This window comes from Plectropomus leopardus, chromosome 1 (genome assembly GCF_008729295.1).
Source record: "Plectropomus leopardus isolate mb chromosome 1, YSFRI_Pleo_2.0, whole genome shotgun sequence".
NCBI lineage: Eukaryota > Metazoa > Chordata > Actinopteri > Perciformes > Serranidae > Plectropomus > Plectropomus leopardus.
The window spans coordinates 5940828-5964117 of NC_056463.1; the positions used below are offsets into that span (position 1 = coordinate 5940828).

General features: G+C 37.1%; 1 protein-coding gene across 1 annotated transcript in view; it reads right to left on the reverse strand.

The window, feature by feature from the left end:
* LOC121946268 (protein kinase C-binding protein NELL1-like) overlaps window positions 1-23290 on the reverse strand; it is a 321639-nt gene that overhangs the window by 43520 nt on the left and 254829 nt on the right. Inside the window, exon 15 of the mRNA XM_042490773.1 lies at window positions 6648-6743. Within this exon, the coding sequence (XP_042346707.1) occupies window positions 6648-6743 (96 nt within the window). The remainder of the gene's footprint in view (window positions 1-6647; window positions 6744-23290) is intronic.

Here is a 23290-nt window from a genome sequence, read left to right on the forward strand (position 1 = left end):
GACAGCATATCACATTTCCCTCTGTTTCCTATCATTACAATGCAAACGAGAGCACTTAGTACTTTCTGCAGGGCCTCACTTCTGCCCTGTCTGTGGATTTTCCCAACGGGAGTACATGAAGACTTTATGACAGCCCGGACTGTGAGGAGCTGTGAGTTTTAGCTCATGGAGGAAATGGGAAATTAATCCACACATAGTTAAAATAATCCCCTAGCTCTCGGGAGAATCCTCTGGCCTGCCGAGCTTTGCATAATTACCCTTATCTCAGCCCTACTAACCTACTGAAACAACATCATGGAAAATGTAGCCAGGGGCTTTTACAGTAATGTGTCCTCAAACTGAAACAACAACCATGGTTTTATGTTTGTGGCTACCTGACAGTCTGTGACCAGTAAATGTGATTAAAATTAACGGCCTGCTAGATTAAAGGAGCGGTTAAAGTGACCACAGACCACAGCCAAACACTACTGAAAGCAAGTAATAAAAGCTTCACTAAATTTCATCTACCTCTTGTAAAATATCTGCTTGCTGCAGCAACTTGTCGAAGAGCAGGAGGATTAGGCGTGTGCAGGTTTTTAACCGTTCGAAACCTGAGCAGACTGGCTTCAATTCTTCCAAAAACATTGGAAGAAGGCAATAAGCAACAAAAGATGAAAATACATGGAATTAGCAAGAAATTAATTTAAAAAAAAAAACAAGAAAATTACGTCAAAGTCAGTAAAAAAAAGGAAAGGAAAAGAAAAGAAAAGACAAGAAAAACAACAACAACAAAAAAAAACACAAAACAAAACAAATGGATGGCGATGGATGTTCAAAACATTAGCAGGTTTATTTCTATTGCAGCCACCGCACTATCCGTCATTATTTCCAATCAAAGGCGGCGTAGCCGTGTTATGCGAGCAATAATGGAAAGGCAAGTCCCTTATATGTGTTGTGTGAGGACTTATGGATTCAAAACTTCTGAATGACCAGCACAACTTCTTAACAGTTATACAATGCAGTAACACCTCTTGTAGCGCCTGCTGCATCATGCCAGAGGGAGCCAGTTCCTACCGACACTTTTTGTTGTACATCACGTGACGTATAAAAGCGAAAAGAAAAGGAAAAAGTGTTTCCATTGCAGTTCTGCAAAATATGGCTTTTTGGAATTGCCTGAATTACAACCTCATGTGAGCGTATAACCTTTTCAGCAATAGATGGGAGTTTTTTGGGGTTTTTTTTCAAAATTGACGTATTTACATTAGACGTATTTTATATTGGCAATTTCAATTTGTCCAATTTGAGGGTTAATGGAAACCCACCTACTGTAATACAGTATGGGGAAGAAAACCCTGCTTTGATCGCTCTGAACATTGATGATCCCTGAGATCATTGTCTATCTGGACAAGCCAAGTATATTCACTGACCCCATGAAACTAAAACCAATAATGTATGAAGCTTAAATATCGTATGTGTAGCTTAAATCTGACACCTGTACAGCTTCTTCTGTGAACATCCATTGTCACCCAAAAACTCTCATACAAAAGCAAACTTGAGGCGCCTTGTGTTTTACTGAAAGTGTAATCTCTAAACGACCACATATTCTGCGGTGCAGTGGGTACCTTACATTGACTTATTTGTAAAAAGCAGCATGTACTTCACGATGTGTGAACTGGGAGTTCATCGTTGGGTCAGCCGTTTAGTTTTCAATCCTTCGGAGTGAAGCATTTTCAGATAATAAATCACAAGGATCTAACAGTGGATCCATGGCAAGGTGCGGGTCAATGTGGGAGAAGATGAAAAGATCAGTGAAAAGATCGACTCTGTTCCCATCGGCTTTATATTTAGATGCTCTTAACCTCCCACTGAGCTACAGTGTACTCCACAGAGGAGAGAAGTCAGTGGAGCAGTGATGTGTTTCATTACATGAGAGGGAAGAGCAGCAGAGAGGGAGATAGAAGTGGAGACAGAAGACAGAGACAGATGTACATGAGAGACAGACAGTAAGAGAGTTTGACAGATGTATGAGACAGGCTGAAAGTAAAAAACGGGGACAAACAAAGAGAACATGTCACGCACTGAGTTCAAACAAGAACCTTCTGTGCAGCTCGAACATGTTGCCTGCAGCAAGGGAAACTCCACCAACCCTGACAGCACTCTAAGGACAGCGAAGTCTTTTACTTACATTTGACTTGCATAACTTTTATCAAATATGCACATTTTTTAATATAGTGGTTTTTGGTTTAAATCTACTAAAAAGTTGTACATGACGCATTCAGTCAGCGAACAAAGAACTACCACTTCTGATGAAAGTTGTTAAGTCATTAAATAATTTTAAATTTTGTAAAATAGAGACATGAAAGAATAAAAAGCTCAACATTTATAGTATTGTTAATAAAGCTTTGATCAGGACCCTACATAAACAAGTTCCCATCCAAGCCTGGACAAGGGCAGTAGTTTGGGCCCGGGGTCGATTAAAAGCCCATATAACCATTATTATTACCAGTACTAGTTACAGACAACTTTTCAGTGCAGTAACAGACACAGTGTGTTTATAACTATTCACTCTGAGCACCAGAGAGCACTTTAGCAAAAAGAGGGTCATTTGTAAATTTGGAACACTATTCCATTAAGAGCACCAGCGGCAGATGCTCTGGATAATATGAGACGAAACAGCAGAGGGCTAAGCTCAGTGAATATGAAACTTAACAATTCGTAATCCATATAGAAATAGAAATATGAGAGAGAATATGACCCAAATCAAGCAAGAGGAAATGTTGAGAAATTACAGCCCGGCCCGAACACGGCCCAATCAGGTTCAGTAGAAGATTTAAATCTCAAATTGTTAATGCTTTGTAGACATTAAAAAACACAGAAACTGACTATGCTAATAAATAATATTTATCAAGATGAAATGCTTATAAATTTGACTATTAAATGTTGCTGATCAGAAAAGGTAAACAACATGATTTATGCTCTCAATCTGAACTAACTGACATCTTGAGTGACACAATATTATTATTTACACCTTAACTGACACCAATGTCTTTAAAGGCTTACAGTTTGTGCTTACATTTCAACTGCTTTCAGCACTTTCATTTCAAATGCCACGTCAACCTCTTTCAGCCACAGCTTCATTTTGAAATATTACAAATACATTTCAGAAGTACCCAGCAGTCAGCAATTTCAATATTTCACTGTAAACAACTGGCTAGCAACAAAAGAGAGAGACCCTAGAAAAAACAGCATGTTTTCATATCTAACTTGGTGAATCAAGTGTTTATTTTGACCAAACTAGAGCCGATGATTGTTGGACTAACTAACTAAATGACTAACAAGAGTAACTGATTCGGTTTTGGTGAGTTTTGTTTTATTTCTATCGAGTTGAAATCAACTGTGATTACGATAAGTTAACAATTTAAAAGAAAAACTTGATTTCTGAAGGTGTACGGTTAAGGCTTGAAAAAATAGATACCGCCCAAGTCTACTCCATGTGTTAAGGATTTTGTTCATATGTTATCTCTAATATATTTCATACTCTTCTAGCAAACTTAGCAAACTTTAAAATCTAAACATATTTATAAAGAAAACTGCAGAGTCATTGGTGTCTAAGATGTAACTCTGTTCTTCTGTAGCTTCTGCAAATGAGAAATACATTTAGAGAGAGATAGTTTGACAGCCACCGATTTAGACACAGAGAGACAGAGTGATTTTGCACCACATCAGATCTGTAGCCGCCTCGGGCAGCAGCCAGAGGGCCACAGGGAGGAGCCTCATTAGCAGGATGACTCCATATTTTGCCTCCTACGAGGGGATAAGAGGAGGAGAGCCGCGTTCTTCACCTCATCTGCTCCTTACTTCAACTCTTTATTTTCTTCTTTGCATAATCTTTTCCTCCCCTCACCCCCTCTGATGGGGTTCAAAGTGAAGTTAATTTTACAGATGCAATGTAGTCAGTTTTCTAAACCAATCCTGCATTTTGTTAGTCATCAAAATTCAACTCACAGGCACAAACATAAAGTCTGGGCTAAGCTAAACAGCAAAATATTACTATGAGATATGATGTCTTTTTTCAGAGAACACCACTGAGGAATTGGCTTGCCACATTAATTAAGTGATAGATATCTGATGCTGGTAATTGGGAGGTTAATTAGTCCTAGGTTGATTGCTGTGACATGAAATGTGTCGTACGCTGATTGCTACTTATTATCTCGCTGCAGTTTCAATGCTTAGACTTAAGAATATATCTGAATTAGTTTTAGTATTTAGGTTATTTTATATTTTGTTTAAAAAGTTGTGTAAGAAAAGAAGAAGTGTGTGATTTTGCAACAGAGTGACACTAACGATGACTTTTTCAAAAATTATAGATTTCCAGGAAATTTTTTGGGGTGTGAAAATGCGCAGCTTCCAAGTAATTAACTGGCACCGTTCAATTTATGATAACTTTGCAGGTTATTCGATAAAGGTAATTGGAATTTGTGCACCTCTTTTCCACGCATGTACACACACACACACACACACACACACACACACACACACACACACACACCCCTTTGAAATTTCCCGTAGAGATCAGAGGGAGTACGAGTACAGCAGAATTCAGAAATTAGACTCAAATGCAATCAAAAATCAAACCAGCTGTACGTATGAAAACTCTAATATCAGAAAGCACTTTGTCATCACTGCTATGAGAAACACCAGTAACAGTGACAGTAACAGTACGTGACATTTTTATTTTCTCTAATTTCACAAGGTGCCACAAAGGGGTTTAACACATATCTTATTGATATTGTGGCTGATTTTGTCTACAGTCATAGTTAGTGTCTGTCATAGTTAAGATGTGAATGATAGAAAGATATGAAATGTTTCAAGGAAAATGTCACCCACACCTTTTTTTGTGTATCACTTACTCACCTCCTGTTAAGTTCAATATGTTAAGAAAGTGTTTTTTCCACCGTATCTTGCAACCGTTAACAAAGAATCCAAAAATTGAGAATTTGTGATGAATTGAAGTCATTGGGGTGTGCATTTCACAAAAGAAAAACTGTATCAAAACATCAATTTACAACCTCTCAAACAATTCATGCGGTATAATCCAAGTCTCAATTATCCAGTTGTACACCAAGTACCTCCGAAACAGACAGCACTTTTTGACAGGTAACTTATCTATGCTCTCTACAAAGCCAAACTCAGTAATTTTGACTGTGAAAAAAAAACAAAAATAGTAAATTTACCTCTGTGAACATGAGAGTTTCTGGTCTGCCACTGCCTCATCAGTTTGTTAGTGTTATTATTTAAAGGTTTTGATAGCTGAGAGAGGGTCATTGCACTGAGGTACACTGTATGTTTTAATGTATATGACAAATAAACTTGAACTTGTTATTAACCCTTTGAAAACATCAGTTTTTGTTTGTTTTGGTTTTTAGCTGTGTTCAAGCGCATTTCACAAGCTATTTGACCCTTTGAAAACTGAGCAAATTCATTTGATTCCTTTTTTTACTTGTTGTCTTCTCCCCGTGTTTGTGAAAGAAATCAAATCACATTACTCTGGGTAAACTCAGATCCCTAGGACTTTAATTCATCAAGAATTTTCTCCATTTTGTGATTTTCTGTTCACCAGAGGCTTACAAGAAAAACAACGTTTTTTTCACAAATTCAACACAACATGCGCTAAGTAAATAAAATATATGTGTTCAATTGGGAGGTGAAGTATTCCTTTATTCTCCTTCTTAATCAGGAGGTTTTAATATACTTCAGAATTGCAATATAACTTAATTAAGTTTTGTCATAGTTTACTATGCCATACATAAAGTGTTAGCATAGGGAGCTGGAACACCATTTTGTTATTATTATTATCCTTTTGTATGATCAATAAAGAATTAATTACAAAAGAGGGAAAAAAAAGCTTTCAGTAATTGTTACACTTAATATGATCTGCTCCCTGGTGGATGGTGCTTTCAGCGGAGCATTATCCACAGAGAACACACACTTGTCATGAAGATAGGAAACATATTCCAGGGGCACTACAGCAAACACACATCCACAATCTTCCTCCGCTTTACATATTAACAGAGATGATCAGGACTGACAGCAGCACCTGAGGTCTAAGTGTGACTACATACAGAGTAATTTATGTCTCCAATAATGCACACATGTAAGAGTACCCCGGTATTCAAAGGGGAACCATGGCAACAAGCTGTGAATAGCTGACCTGTGAGTGTGGTGCTCTATGAGAGCTGGTTGATGACCTCTGTAGAAAGAGACCGCAGAGACACGAGGCTTAATAACAGAGGAGAGGTGAGGAGGAGAAATGAAAGGGAAACGGGAAAGATGAGGGGAGGGGAAAAACATTAGGAGGAAATGGAAGAAGGAAACAAAGGTGGCGAGGAGGAGAGGGGAAAAAGGAAAAGAAGACGAGAGAAGAAAGGACAGAAAATGGAAGAGGAGATGAGAGAAAAGAAGAGAAAAGAAGAAGAGAGTTGTGTGAGAGCGGGAGAGAAACAGAGAGAGACACGGGGCGGCTGCTGAGCCCTCAGAACGACCTAATGACCACTGCTCTGATGTCATTTCTGAAACTCGATAAAAACAATATGACGCTCCAGCTGAGCTTTAATGAGGAGAGACATCTGAACAAGCCGGAGAGGTCAGACGGGGTCCTTGGGTCTTACCTGTCTCACAGCGGCGTCCTGTGAATCCTGAGGGACAGACACACGTGTTGGGAGACACACAGGTCCCGCCGCTCCTGCATCCCTCCTCACAGAAAGCTGAGAAGAGAAGAAGAAATGTATTAGTTCAGTTTGTCTTCATATCCTGACTCTCACAGCAGCAGCACAAAGCAGGCAGCGTAACTTCAACACACTTTTTTCAGTCACTAGTTTGAATGTGTGTGTTTGTTCTTAAGATGTGGAGCTTCGTAGAGCAACCTAATAACATGTTATCACAAGATCTGAAATGGCAATATCATGCACCTAAAAGAGGCACTTCACCATTACTGACATCAACTGATACACAGCTCAAAACTGTAACCTGTCCTCCTCAAATTCACTTTGCATTTTCCAAAGTGTCTGATGTGCAATTTGTTTTTCAAGTGGTTATCATCTACAGGACAGCTTCTCCATGTGAGCGTTAAAGTAACAGAGTGTAAGTGATAGAGAGAAAAGGCACCATGGGTAAAAATGTCTTAGAGTCAGACTGGAAACAACGCTGCCTTTTTTTCTGATGCATTCATCACCAGTTGGTGAGTTGTAATCACAAACTCTAAGGCAATTATCACCTTTCGTTCGGTGGCTCTGCAGAGCTTTTTCAGGCTTTTTCAGCACATTATTCTGGTGTAACAGTACATTTCAGTCCCTTCAGGATTTCGTGGGCTGTTTTTGTGATTGTTGCAGCCTTTTAATGCCCGATTTTGCAGCTGGTTTTCAAAGAAATTGAGATGTAAGTTGCAACATTTTTAGGCATTTTTTTGCAATAAAATTGAGGCAGCAAGTGAAATTTGTAGTAATTGTGATCCTGTCTCAAATTAGGAGCTTATCATAATGAGCACTCAGTGGTATAATGTAACAAAGTATTTTTACTTTGTAACATTACTTGAGTATTTTTAGCAGTATTTATACCTCACTTCAGTTTTTAGATTTCTGTCAACTTTCACTTTATATCCATTAAATTTCCTGCATAAAATGTATATTTTTACTCCTCTATATTTACCCTAAGAATTTTAGTTACTTACTACAAAATAGAGATTAAAGGAAGGAAAGGAGGAGGGGAAGACAACTGAAGGAATAGGATGAAATAAAAATCGATATTTTTTTTCTTTAAATCCTCAAAATTGTGAAGAAGACCTTGTTTTTCTTAAAGTGTAATGCAGTCTCCATTTTTAAGGTGTCTTATGTTATATAGAAATAATCTTCATTGTTCTGAAAATTCTGACAGCTTGCTTTTTTTGAAACAGAATTTACGTGTCCTGTTACTTTCGATTCTTAAGCACATTTAATATAATAAGACAACTTTTAGTAAGTACTTATGGACATATGATAACAGATAATAGGTGAATTTAACTCCTCCTTAAGTCATTTTCTAGTAACATATATGTTATTTTACTCAAGTATGGCTTTCAGGTACTTCACCCACCACTGTGAGCACTTAGTGTTTTCCACAGAATCCCACAGAATTAGAGAATAACAAAAAGTTCTTGTGTTTAAAATTAAAGGTGCCACACTTGGCAGTTTAACAGACTGTTGCGGTCAAGTATTGTGTAGTTCCTAGAGCACCTCCTCTTCTTGCATTTCACATACGGAATGGAAATAAAACAGAGTCTGTTCAGCCTGTTGACAATGCGACTGTTGATGTCAGTTCAAAGCAAGGCTGACCGACCCTTTCAGTGAGCTCCTCTCCCTCTCTGCCCGGCACGACACAACAGCAGCGGCAAACATGCAGTGATTGGACTAAATTGCAGAGGGGGGGGGGGGGTCTGATTGTGAGCACAAAGACAAAATCACTATAGCAAGAAGAGTGGAGGGGAAATAGCAGCGCATACAGGTGCAGGTGGAAATACAACTGAGTCATTTATAATTATGAAGTGTTTATAGACTGAAGACAGTGTTTTTGTGTTTGGTAACTGTTTTGATTTATAATTTTTGATCCATTTTATTTTGTTGTAATATTTTATTTAAAAAAAATCTGAATCTCACTGACTTACTGTTTACAAACTAAAGAACTAGGAGATCATTTTTGTTCAGTTTCAACAGAAAATTTGAATGCAAACTACATTGATGCTGACATTTACAATTAACACTCATTTTGTTGCATTTGTATGTACTTGAAATTACTAGGAAAATATTCTCAGTATTTTTGTCATATCGTCAAGAACATCATTATCACAAAAATACTCTATATATATATATATATATATATATATATATATATATATATATATGATATAATATAATATATAATACAATAATATCATATTACTTTACAGCTAAATCGCCCACCCCTAGTGTGTGTGTGTGTGTGTGTGTGTGTGAGTGTGAGTGTGAGTGTGAGAAAGAGAGTGGCAGACTATGACAGAGAGACAGAGTGGACTTCTGCATGCAATGTTTCAATAACTAAATAAAACTTCAGTGATGCAAAGCAAGCTCTTCACCACTATAATGACACACAGTTAACTGCCTGCATTTCATCACACGTATTCTTTTTCCTTACTGGACTGCCAATTTAATGCTTGAAGCATCATGTCTGACATTTGCAACCTCCTATTAATTTCCTGCACCATTTAAGTTGTGAAAAACAAAACAAAAATCAAAGCATTCAAACACTGACTTGGACATTGATTACCATGGCAACTATTGAAGCTTCAAAGCATTCAGGTCAGCACGAGCTGGTATTGGTTTCACGTTGTGAGTCTGTGAGTGTGTGTCAGCACGGCAACTTGTGGTCCAGCTGATAATGATTGCATAGGGAACTACCACAGAGGCTGTTTTTAGTGTTTTGTCATATGTTTCTGTGGAAAGATTTTGTCACTGCAATTATGTCACAACTGTGCAAGATGCAGTTACAAAACTACACAGGTGTGTAGTTGCAATCAAAATGAAGTTTGAGTTAGAAGATGGATGTGGTCCCAGCAAGGGGGCTGGAGAAGTGGGGTAGGAAGTAGGGAAGGGGCCACTAGCTGTCCCACTTTACAACCCTGGCTGACATTTGTTTTAAGCCCTGTACCGCTAAATCACAGCTGGTGTGATCCTATGGATAGATGGTCTCTAGTTTTATACGTTTATAATGTGTTTCACCATAATACCAAAAATAAATAAATAAATAAAATTAAACAGCTTTAAAGGTTGCACTAATTTTAACAAGGCTTTCCATAGTAATATTCAATGAGCTGAAGAATAAAACTGTTTTTAAATAATTACGAACATCAAAAGCTGGAGGCATGGTATTAAAAGTTGTCGGATGCTTCTGCAAAACTAAACTGAACATTATTTCTGTTCTTTATTGGGATTTTCTAAAAGCTTGGTTGTACAGATTTTATCATGAACACTCACGCTTGGCTTCAAGGTAAGTGGACTGCTTTTATAAAACACATTTATCCTGAGAACAAGCACTTTACAAAACCTCACACTCACACTCACCCACACCCACACCCACACACACATACACACACACACACACACGCACAGATTGTTGAGGATCTGCCATGCAAGGAGCTAACCTCAGGAGACCATTTGAAGTTCAGTGTCAAAGGCTACTTGCCTCTAGTGAGATGTATTTTACGGTACCCTGCACACAAAAAAAACCTTTTACCTTAAATGACAACAGTAATCATTTACCAGTGCCTTACAAAAAGATCCCCATGACTGTTCCAAAAAGGACTCATGAGCATTTTCTAACCTGCTACAGTAACACTTGAGTCAAAAATGTTCCATTTTTCTTTTATCTTATCTTGTTTTTTTTTTTTCCCCAGCAGCACTTTGTCAAGTTTGAGTTACAGGGTGTATTTATTCTGTCGATCCGATCGGATCCGATTAGATCAGTTTGATGGATGAGAGGAGCAGCTGCTGCAGAGAAAATGAATGCAGACTTTAAGATACAGCACAATTAGCAGCTAAGATTCATTTTCACTGCACCTGGTGTTCTGCTGCTCTGTCTGTGCCTATACGCTCTGTGCCCCGAGAGTGTGGGGCAATGCATAACCCAGTGGTATATATTCCAGTAGCACTCCTAAAGAATGGTCCAGCTCAAAAAATAGAAAATCAGTTTGTGGCGGCAGATGTTTTGATCATGGCTGGCTGCTACAGATTAATGAATGTGTGGGAAACCCTGCTATGAGCTGAGTTCTTCATCACCAAGAAGAAACGGGGATTATGGATGGTGTGACAGCTATGCAAACGGCTGGCAAGCAGCTGACCACTGTTCAAGACCAACAAAAGTGGGTAATTTTTAAATGACATTTTTGTGATGTGTCTAACCACATGCTAACAACAGCATTTTCCCAACATAAATTGAAAATCAAATCAAAACATAAAGAATTGTAAGTTTGAACATATTTGCTACATATGAAATGTACAAATTTATTACATCAGCTCTTTGCAGAAACGTACAATGCCAACACCTTTTCTGGCGACTGGGTTAACTGGACACAAACCGTGGTCTCTATTAGTCATAAACTTTACACCCAACCAACCACACCTACTTAAACACTTCCCCCACAACAGCCAGGACATACCAGAAGCAGTCAAAGTGAAATGCAGATGTGTGTTGTTGCACATAGGTGGGGCATTCCATTGAAAGTAATTGATTTTTGGTAAAAACAAATCTGACACATCTGACATGTCTGCCTTTACTGCTACAGAGAATATTCATTATTTATCCCACAACTAGAAGTCACTTGTCCAGAAAAGGTGTTGATGAGGATGGACTTAAAAACAGAACTAAAAGCCTAAAGTTCATAAATAAAGCTCAAACCTGGCCTAATTGGGATAAAATGTAATCGTAAGTCAAAATATTTAACTTTGACAGGCCATTATTGCTCCACAACAAGTTAGATTAAATTGGGTTAGAATACACATATCGTTATTGATCGCCTACAGGGCTACCAGCATTATTCATGAGTTGACATTTCACTTGTCTATTTTGGAGTTACTTGAGAACCGTATTACTGTGTGTGTACGTGTAGGAGCGTGTGTGCCAGTGCAAATGACTGTGATTTGTTCTGTGAGCATGCAGGGTGTGATGCATCAACATGGCTGAAACAATTACACAAAGGAGAAGGGGAAGGCTGAGGAGAGCTGGCAGACGAATGTACTCGGCAAAACAAAAGGAAGAGCGAGTGCAGCGAGAGATGGCGAAAAAAAGTAGTTAGTCAGTGCTTAAAGAGAGGAGGATTAAACCAAAAAGAGGGCAGACTTAATTGAGCAAGTTCATTAAAGAGAAATTACTTGAGTATTTCTAAGCTTAATTAATGACACGATTTGAAAGATGAGCCTTAATGGGCTGAAAAAATCTATTTATAGTCACATACATAGTGTGTGAGTGTAATATTTCTGTCTGTGTGTAATGTATGTGCAACAGCTTGTCTCCCTTTGGTTTATGAATCCAGAGAAACATGATTTATCCGTTTAAATTATCACCCTGGTGTTTATAAAAAAAAAAAGTGCTAAATATACAAATGAATGCACAAGTGCAATAAATAAAAACAGAGTTCCATGCCAGAAGCTATTAGAGCTATTAATCTGACTGGTTGCACTATTTAAGAAGTTCTATCAGGCCCTCATTAGGAGCCTGATTGCCTCTGTACTAATAAACCTCACACTTAAAAATTAATTACACTTATATTGACTCAATCTATCTCCAGCTCTAATTATCATTTCACCACCATCAGCATAATGCTGCCTGCCTCTTGAACTAATGACTTCCAAAGATGAGGGGGCATCGCTGGGGGTGTGTGTGTGTGTGTTGTATGTTTTTTAAGATCTGCATTTTTCAATCAAAGCTCCAATGATTTTCTTGCCCAGAGACAACCCCCCAATTTCCAGCTGCCTCCAGTATCTTCATTCTTGTTAGAGTGAAAAGAAAATCTCTATTAGTGTACAACAACTATACACTGAAACTGTGGTTTATCATAATAAAACCAGTAATTATAATGCAGTCAAATTGGATTAAAATGAGCTCAGATTAAAACCCACTTTAAGATACTTTCATGCAGGCAAATATCGATGTATAATGTTCGGTTTATTACTCAGCGGCAACCTCCAGGGCTCAAAAATGAATCCAACAAGGAAGTTATTTTAACGTTATGCATACTAATAATGTAAAAAAAAAAAAAAGAAAATTAAAAAAAAATGGGAAAACAGAAATATTAGTTCTTCATCTTTTTGGAGCCAAAATAATGATTTTACTAAATTAATAGAGATTCATTACTTGACTGATTCATTTCGGGTTGTGGCCTTCATCAGGGTCATCAAGATACGAACTACAAACATCATTTAAACAGACAGACTTGAAACAGAAAAAAATGAAAAGAAGTTAAAAAAGTACATAAATACAACCAATTATATAAATCCATATATAAACAAGCCAATGGATGTCCTGTTAAGATGGGTTGGTTAGCGATTCATGTGACGTTAGAACAATAAAAACCTAATAAGGGGCTGAGAAGCAGCAGGAGGTGGTACTGATGTGATCATTTAAAAGTGCTATGTTCAAAGAAAATCACAAAAACACAAGCAAAAGACATAATAAGAAACCAGTATGAATTAAACGATTAAACAAAAATATGTTATCTCAAAACAATTCATTGTAAAAAAAAAAACCTCACAAAAAAATCACACTTAAAAAACACTATAAAAGTCATTAATTAAAAAATCCTCATTTAAAATCTAAAATGCTTCTCTCTTTTTTCTCATGAAATTGACATTACCACCTGTTTGACTTGGTTTTATCACTTCTATTCCTGGGAAGAACAAAGAGGAGGGAGGATGCTTCATGTCATTAAAATGTCTTGCAACAAGGCTGGTGACGTCATTCCTTTTAATGGCACTTCTGTGTTCACAGATACGTTGTTTTAGGGAGCGGGCAGTTTTACCTATATATAATTTGCCACATGGACATTTAATCATGTACCACATTTTTTCATTTGCATGTCATAAAATCCTTATTATTGATTGTTTTCCTATTGATAAGATGATTAAAATATTTAATGTTTTTACTATATTGGCAATTTATGCAGGTTCCACACTTAAAATTGCCCTGGAGACAGTTTTCTGTAAGTTTGTTGCCCATAACTTCAGGTTGCTGACTATGCTTGTTTAAAAATTTTACTTTGATGTTTTTGTTTTTGGGAGTGATTGTAGTTCAGTAGACAAGGAGTGGTTTAGGATTGGCATGGGATTGATATCAATGCAGAAAATAAGGTGGATTTAAAAAGTAGTGAGGCATATCTGCAAGTAAATAAAACTCTAAAACCTAAACCACACCTTGTCTACTGCACTACATTCACTCCCAAAACAAAAAACATCAAAAGTGTTATGTCCTGTTGCTGTACAAGTGCCTTTGTACCGTTCATTCGATTTTGTTGCTGTTGTTTTGGCATGTCTTTTTTAATGTCTGTCTTGTATGAATGTAAAAATTTAAATTAAACTTTTTTTTAGGTGAATCACAAATTATGAAGTGGATTATTGCTACGTTTGGCCTCATATTTGTTCACTTCAACTTTGGGCTTTGGTAGGGTACAATGAAGTGTGGGCATTGAAGAGTTTGTCTTGTATAAGAGGTAGGTACGGTTCGAAGGGGCATGTTGTGTACGCTGCAAACAGAATGTGTCCGTATGTGTGTATGTGTCTGTATGGCAACAGCCATAATGCCAAACTGAAGTCTTCCAAACCAGGAGCCATATTTTAAATTAGAAGAATAATATAGCATAACACAACTTCACTTGAAGCTGGATTGTTGCTTTTTCATCGAGCTGTCCTGGCAGCTCTGCCCTGCTGCCTACAACTCAGGATGTGACATAAAATTCAGCATGATACAAACTGTTGATTGTTATAAGGATGATATTTTTGGCTTAAGTGCACTATGAGCCATGTCTTACCGCTTCAACTGTCAGTGAAAACTATTTGCAAAAAATGGGATAAAATAAACATCACACAGCATCTGAGAAAGTTTTACCTCCAGATACTCAGCTCTGCTGTGACTTGCGTTACTGCTTGTAGCTTTTTGCGTTGCACCAATGCAACTAACCAGTCATTGCCCAATCTGCTACAACATGGCGTGTTGTTTTTGAAGTCTGAGTGAAATCCACTGAGGTTTGAACACTTTTGCTTGCTGTATGTAACATATGTCTGCAGGTAGGGTCAGGCTATTCTATACCTGATTGTGATCATGTTTACATCCTTTCATTTATTGTATGACAGAGTGGCAGCTGTGGACAGGAGGATTTTTCCTTGAAATTGCACTGCTAGATCTTTGGTGGATATACACTATGTGCTCTCTGAGGGCTTTCTCTGTGAAAGTGGCTGTACATTTTTTTATACATAAAAGATGATAGTGTGAGAGTGTGATGCCTGTCCGACCTCAAATAAGATTGAGAAGAAAATAAAAATGTAGTGCTGCTGTTCAACAACCACTGCCTCCCATACCAATGAGGAGAGGTATTTCCAGTGGTGAAATTTAATTAAGTACATTTACTCAATACTCAAGTGCAGAGCTGAAGATCAGAAGAACTACATTTCAGTGAAGGTAAAAATTGTACTTTTTACTTCACTACATCTACCTGACAGCTTCAGTTAATTTACAGATTAAGATTATTTTTGCATAAAAATCACAAGAATAGCCTTTTAAATATGATGTTTTGATATGATGTTTTGTTATAAATTAAACTGTTTATACAAGTAAAGCTAGATGATTCATTAATCAGTTGACTGACAGAAAACTTATTGGCAACTATTTTGATGAATATTTAAGTCTTCTATTTTAAGTTTGTGGGTGCTTTTTTTCATCTAAAAATAATTTTGAGTTGGGAGGACATTTTTCTTTTCTTTTTATAATTTGGGGTGTTTTTTTCTATTGCTTTTAAATCTTTTTGAGTTTTTAGGATGTTTTATCTTTTTTTAAATTAATTTTGAGTTTTATAGGTGTTACTTTTCTTTCTTTTACAATTTAATGTTTTGGGGTGTTTAGTTAGTTGTCTTCTTTGTGTTTTTTTTTTTTTTTTTTAGATTTTTCTTTATTTGGTACTTTTATTTTCAATACTTTTTTCTATATTATACTTTCTTCAGATCTTTATCATGCTCTATTGTTGCTTGAAATATCTCAAGCCTCCACAAACTCACCACTGATATTTACAGAGCATCTCACCAACATTTCACTTCCTTCCTTCATCTTCCTCTCCTCTTTGTGTATCAGCTCTAATTCACATATTTTCCCTGCAACTCATCTCCAGCTCCTCCCTCTGCTCCCCCTCCACATCACATTACCAGTACCCCCACTACAGCGACAAATAGCCTGTGCTGATGCTGAGAGGAGGAGACAGTCCTCCCTCATTGTAGTTCCCTGTGACCTCGAGCTAAACTATCTCACTGCTTTACTGAGCCTGTTGCTGACTCGTGACTTCCAGAGACATGCTTATATCCACAGATTTGCTATTTGAGTTTCCCATTACGGGCCTAGATTGCTTTCCAGTGGGTGGTGAGAATGGAATCATTCCACTCGCCGCCGTGGCTAACAGCCACATTCACGGTCGTTGGGTATCCAAGGATCCATCTCAGAATTAAGAGCAGGAATATCACAGAGACGGCCTATGCATATTCCACAAATTCAACTAGGTAGGATAAAGAAAATAGCTTTGTGATATGCTGCATTAAGACATTGTTAGCACCATGTTAATGATCTCATCTCTGATAAATAGTTCAAATCTGCTTTTTATGAATATTTTTTTCATCTGGGTCCTAATATTACATCAAACACAATCCATGTTAGGTTTGTCTGCACTTTTGCTATTTTTAAGTTTTTGGTTTTTTTTTTTAAGTTAATACGTAAATAATTAGGTAATTGTACTTTTTATATCTCTTCTCTTTAGTCTTTTATTGTAAATCTGTTTCCATTAATATGTTTTGAACTGCCCGAGTGTATGAAATGTGCTTTACAAATAACGCTGCCTTGCCTGTGTTTAGTGTAGGTAGCGGCCTCTAGTGGCTGTAGTAATTATGACAAGCATTGGTAGGCAATCAGGGAGAATGGATGGGTCAAGCAAACACAGGACTTGGACCCATGAGACCTGAGTTCATGTCTTGTGTGAAACCAAAAGTCAACATTAAGCTATTTTAAGTTACGTATGTACATATCATGTAACGTCACATCGTCACATTACGATACACGCATAGCATTATCTCACATAAGGAACATGACAACACCGATCCATGTTTCTTTTTCCTAAACCTTACCTAATTGGTAGGGGCAATACTAATACGTTGTAGGACTTAGAGGACTTGTTGCTCATATATTAGCAATGGCATCACCTTTGAGTAAAAGTGGTAAGTGGGGCAGCACTTACAATAATTCTGAATCCTCAAAAAGACTCAAAACCATCTGGATGAAAAATTATTCCATCTGCTGCACAATATAAAAAGATCTTTAAACCCTGTCACTCTGACCTCTATCCAACAACAGGCCACACCTTTGTTTAGATTTGCAGACCAATGTGATCGCAACTTGAGAAACAGGTTCAAAATATATTTGATCATGCAGCAGATGGAATATCTTTTCATGCAGATGGTTAGAACAGTCTTTGAGGCAACACTAATGCATGGGAAGCATACAATGAGGCTATAGGTCATTCATAGTGATAAACATGCAAAGAATTACTATGCAGCTCAGACCTTCTTGCTCTATTTTTGGATGTTGTTTCGGTTTTTATGGCACATTTATTAAATAGGCAGTCTCAAAGGTATCCAAGCAGGAATTTTTTATGCTTATTTATGGGGACTTTTTTGGTTTGTTTTTTGTTTTTGTCTCACTCATCCATCTCATAGAACAGATGTACTTCTGTTTCTACAAATCTATAAATCCACTCAGAATGCGAGAGGCTCAACTCCTGTCAATATATGATGTACTCTACCTACAGCAATCAACCAAGGCCCCAAGTTTCACTATGCATACATAAACAAATAGTAAATCAAAGCAATATTTTGGTAGCATTTCTAATACCACTCAGCTTGTTAAAGACAGTTTGGCTGGTCATTGTCTGTGCTGCAGGAAGTACAGTTGGTTGTCAAGACCATGACCGCCGTTATAGAGGTCACAGTCAGTTTGGATTGTATGGCTGCGTGTCTCAGTAGCATTTAAGCACTGCTGACATCTTTCTTTTAGTCTGACTTTTAGACAGCCAATTTCACAAACTCCAACTCCAAAAGCAGCAACAAGCTCTGATAAACCCACCTACACTGCCTGCCAACCACCAAACAGCTGACAGAACAAGTTACAACTTTTTTTCAACATGCAGGTTTTTTTAAACTCAGAAAACACACCCAAAATAGGCAATAGATCCCTTTTCCTTTGCCAGCTGACCAGATAATGCCTCAAGTATGGCTGCTGTGCTATGGATGCTGTTACGTATTTTTTTGTTACTGTTGTGTTATATTTTAGACTTCACAAATGCACCAGAAAACGGGTCAGTAAAAAGTAAAATAACAGCATGGATGCCAGTGAAAATGTTGTGGTGCTTACTTCTTTTTTATATCTGTTACTCATTCAGTCTCTCTTTCAAACCTTGCTTTAACTAATTAGAAAATGAGTGTGTCCATCCAGATGTCATGTTTCCATTGCTGGAACTGGAGCCGATAAATACATGTGACTACTGCAGAGTAAGTTGTCCCTGTAATTAAATGCCAATTGTGACCTTTCCCACTCAAAGCCAGATGTTAGTGAGTTTTTTATCCAATAAGAAAAAGGCTTTAAACACTAACTGGTGATACAAATTCAAACTTTAGCAGCTAAAGAGTCAGATATCTTATCAGAGGTGTTAAACAAATCAGAGCTAAAAGGAGGACGAATGTCAGACTTATATCCATCAAGTCATCGAGTTTCAAATGAAAAATTATTTTAGTCCATGTCTGCTGAATGCTTAACCCTTTAACACCTGGATCGACATCAGTTTTCTTGCGCCATATTCAGACACCTTCAACAAGCATTTAAACCTCTGAAACCTGGGAAAAAATAGTAAAAGCTGGCAAAAATGACTTGTAAATTAGCTAGGTGGGAATAATTGATATGATTAAAAAATAGTGAAAATGTCCTGAAAACTATATTTAGAATTACTTTCACAATAAATGTAAAGTTTGTGACAGAAAAAGGGTTATTTAGCACTTTCTTAAGGTCATTTGCTTGTTTGTTTTTACTTTTCTCTTTTGTGCACATTTTTTAGGTAACTTTCTTGAAACTTGTTACTCATTTCTTGTTAATTTTTCTTGTTGAGTTGCTTGTCACTTTCTGCCCATGTTTTTGGAAGAAAAGAAATTCCAAAAGCTTCAACAAGCAACTGTTTTCTAAACAGTTAGCCATAATGTTAAAATGTGACAATACATCAGGGCTGTGTATTGCCGTTGTTCTGAAGCTCTAAGTAAAAGTAAAATGTATGTATATGGCATTTTTCACAGAGACAAGGGGAATATACAACATGCAAGAGTAAAAACATGGAAAATAAAGCGACTACCTCAGCAGCATGCTTAAATGAGCAAAACTGTTTGCATAGTAAGCCTACATAATGAAAAAAATGACAATACACAACAAGAGTACACAAAATATGGGGACGGGTGCAGGCAGAGCATTACAAAATGTAGGTGCTACAGCTGCAAGTGGTATCCAAAAATCAAATAATGCAACTTTAAACTCTAAACATGTCTTCGAGCAGTTGCTGATATCAAAAAGAGGGAGAGAAAGCACAGTGAAATACACCACAGAGTGCCTCTGAACACATCACCAGGAGTTCTGACAGAGGAACAGAGGAGTATCGAGATAATGGACTCCTTTGTCTTCTTCATCTCTCTCCCACAAATCTGATCTCAGAGGACGGAAGAGGAATCCCTCTCTGCAGTGTATGTGTAATATCTGCCTAGCTTCTCTGCTAATGAATGCACAACAGCAGGCTTCGGTGTGGAGGTAGAAGTCCACTGTCAGCCTGCAAGGGAGAGCTGAGCCGTGTAGAAACTCGACTAAGAAAGAATTAACGCCACACCATTTACTCATACAAATGCCTCACTTTGTTATGCATCAGAGTAGAGGCAGTTCACCCTTGGCTGTACTCTCTGTTGGACATTTACTGAACATCACAGATAATGACAGCACTTACAAGACAATAAGGACTCGGGCCAGGCGGTTGGCATGGATTAAAGTCGCGTTAAGGAAGATTTTCACAACCATAATGTATCTGCAGAGGGTTGAAAGGGTGGTTGATCAATACCGCTGACACGGCAATTAATTCCACCAGGGGCTTTCAGAGATTTCTTGCTCTGGAACGAACTTCCGCTTATTTCAAACAGCTCATGGATGAGGACTGACCAGCATTGAGACCCATGTGGATTTCAGAGTAAGACTACAGATCACAAAGCAATTCCAAGAATAATAATGATAACATATTATATTATTACTTCTTTGCCACTCTCATAAATGATGTTTTACCTGCTATTAAGAGCCACTTTAAACTGTTTTTAAATAACTGTTTATGGGTTACACATGGAGTTACTTAAAAACTTAAAACTCTATCCTAACTTTTTTGGACATGTTAAAGGCATCAAATTCAGGACATAAAAACATAGAAGTTTACAAACAAAAGAGTTCATCAGTTTGAACATTAAAATCCTTGTCTTTGCACCATATTAAACTCAATAAATGTCCAATAGGATTGGCAAATCATTGCATTCTGTTTTACACAGCATCTCAACTTTTTATTTGAAATTAGGGTTGCACTTGTGTAAATTAATTTTGCACAGTTAGCTTTATATTTGCACTCAGTTAAGGTACTTTGATTCCTTTCAGTCTTCACAGATGTGATCTTTAATTAAACTCTGCCTGCTTATTCACTGCACCTATAGCTGTAGTGCATCTTTAGAAAGTCAGTTTCAAATGTTGCCTCATAACCAGATGGCAGCAGAAGACTGAGCTAACACTGAGGTGCCATTAGTTTATGTTAGACAGGGAGACAGAAAAACATGAGCGCACTGACAACCAGATTTTATTCATGTGCCACATTTTCTAGATATAAAACAGCTGTCAAGGTTTAAATGGCCCTCTGAGATTCTTGTTTTCACTTTAAATTGCTTTTTAACATATTTTTCCTCTAGTCATTAGATTTTTAGTCAAAAAAATACAACTTTTCTTCTGTACACACTTATCCATTACAGAATAGCCCAGCTTAATTCCACTCTAAAATCAGATGATCACTGTCTCAAGACTGAGCTCTTAAAAGCATGTTCTATAATCCTAATCCAAAAATCTTTTTTTTTTAAAGATCCACACCAATGCTCTATTTTGAGAATCAGCTTAGTTTCACATGCAGCCAGCAGCTAAAGAGCCAGATATTTCTCTCATGAGTTTATGGAGTACAAAAACAGAGATAGAGGGAGAGTGATTATTGGACTTACATTCATCAGGTGGACACAAACACAACGCCAAATGAATGTTAATGTTCCGTATCTGCTGAGAGTTTGCTAAGTTCGCCGAAACAACGCACAACAGTACTCTGTATATAAAGAACATCTTAGATGTGGATTCTATGTGTGGGTGTGTTTATTAATGTGTTTATGTGTTTGAAAACTTGCCCAGTTGAAGGACAAATTAAATTGAAGTATGTATATGAAAGAGTTTTGAGATTCCAAGTTTATAAAGAATAGATATGTGAGGACTGTGAATAAATAAAACAAAACAACCCTAAGCCAAAATAGTTCTCTTCTTTTTTTCTCTTTTTGTCTCTTGTTTTTGTTATGAAAAAGACAAAAGTCAATAGCTGAATAACAACTAAATATAAAATATAAAGAATAAAACTGTATTCATCTCATTGCCTTTTTTTCCAACTGAATCAGTGTGTGGAAAACATTAACTGGCTCTCCACGCTATGTCTGGATGATTTTATCTATTTTCATCTGTGGAAGAGTCGTGGGGGCATGAACCTATCAGAGCAGCGAGGAGGGGAGGAACAGGGACGCCCTTGGCAGTTGGATGTGAGGAGCTTTCATAACCAAGGGCGGTGCAGGACGTGCGACACTCTACCCAGAATCCATTATCGAGACACACACAGGTAGGCCCCTGACGACACTGTTTTCTCCAGCCTCTGCTGTTTCACTGATAACGTGGAATTTACTGCTGAGAGGTGAGATGATTTTGTGGAAAATACACATGACCCACACTGCTGGACTGTGAATTTGATTTTAAGATTGTGTTGAATAGATGTCACATGTTGATCCAGAGCTGTATTTTTTTATCCTTTGGGTTTCACATAACATTCAAGTATGCCATTTCTAGCTACAAAGGAGAATCCACTACCTTTTATTCATATTATTTTACAACATAATCATAATCAAAAGAGTCAGTTCACCAAAGACACACACAAAAAAATATTTGGCTATTCAGTTAAAGTATTCCGCCTCCAACCCAGTACAATGGAGATTAATGACATTTAGTTTGAAGCTCACAGCTTTGAAAGATTCAAAAGCAATGTTTTTTCCAATACCACTGTCCCCAGTTTTTGGATAGTTATAACTACTGAAATAAATTAAAAAAAAAAAAAATACCAGGACAAGAAATACTAAATGTAAATGAGATTGCTTTTATTAATGTGAAGTGACCCTTTTGAGGTCTCGTGTGAAGGATTTAGCAGCATCTAGTTGTGAGGTTTAAGGTAATTAAAACACAATAATTCTTATTTTCAGGTGGTTATAAATGAAAGAAAACAAAGTTATGAATATTATATTCATTTTCCGCTAATATGTCCCCCCAAATCCTAAACAATGGACTCATAAAAACTTCATTCATTTAATTTTCAGTTTTTACAGATTTTAACCAGAAACACAGAATTTCAGAGCAGATTAGTTTAAAATAACTTTCACAAAAACCGCTCAACCGCTTATGTTAATTTTTGATTAAAATATTTTTTAAATGACTTGTACATCCTGGTTGCTTTATAACAAACAGCTCAAACAATATTAAAATGATGCTTGCATCAAAATGACAGAATACATATTTATGTGCCCCAGCTTTTTTTTTTCTTGGTCTTGTTATGTTATGTGTATGTGGCTATGTCTTTGAACATATATGTATATATGTAGTATAAACAAACACACTGATTCCCACCAAAATCTTTTGCCCCCCGGGCATTCATCAGTGCTATCTTGCTTTCAGCAAAAAGGACAGTGATCTAGGTTGTTCATAGTGAACAGGTTTACTACTCTTATCTACTATTTAAAAGTAGAAATCTCTGGCAAACAGAGGAACAGGAAAATTGTGAGAAAATGAGCATTTTATGATGTATTAGCATGTAAATAGTGTTTTAACAATCTGCAGTCCACTTCCAGTTTTGTATTATTTAATGTTCAATGACAGTTTTGAATAAAATCCCTAGATTTTGGATATTGTTTTGGGTTATTGGCCCCCATTCCAATAGATTATTTTTTATAGATGCTGGGACAAAGTGGTGCAGGCACGCCCAGGTTCAAAACCAGATTCATCGCATGATCAGATAGGTTGTAATGAAAAATGTGAAATTATTTTGTCTTTGGAAGATAAAAACAGGGTGAACTCTAGCCATTATCTAAATTGTCAGTTGTTAACA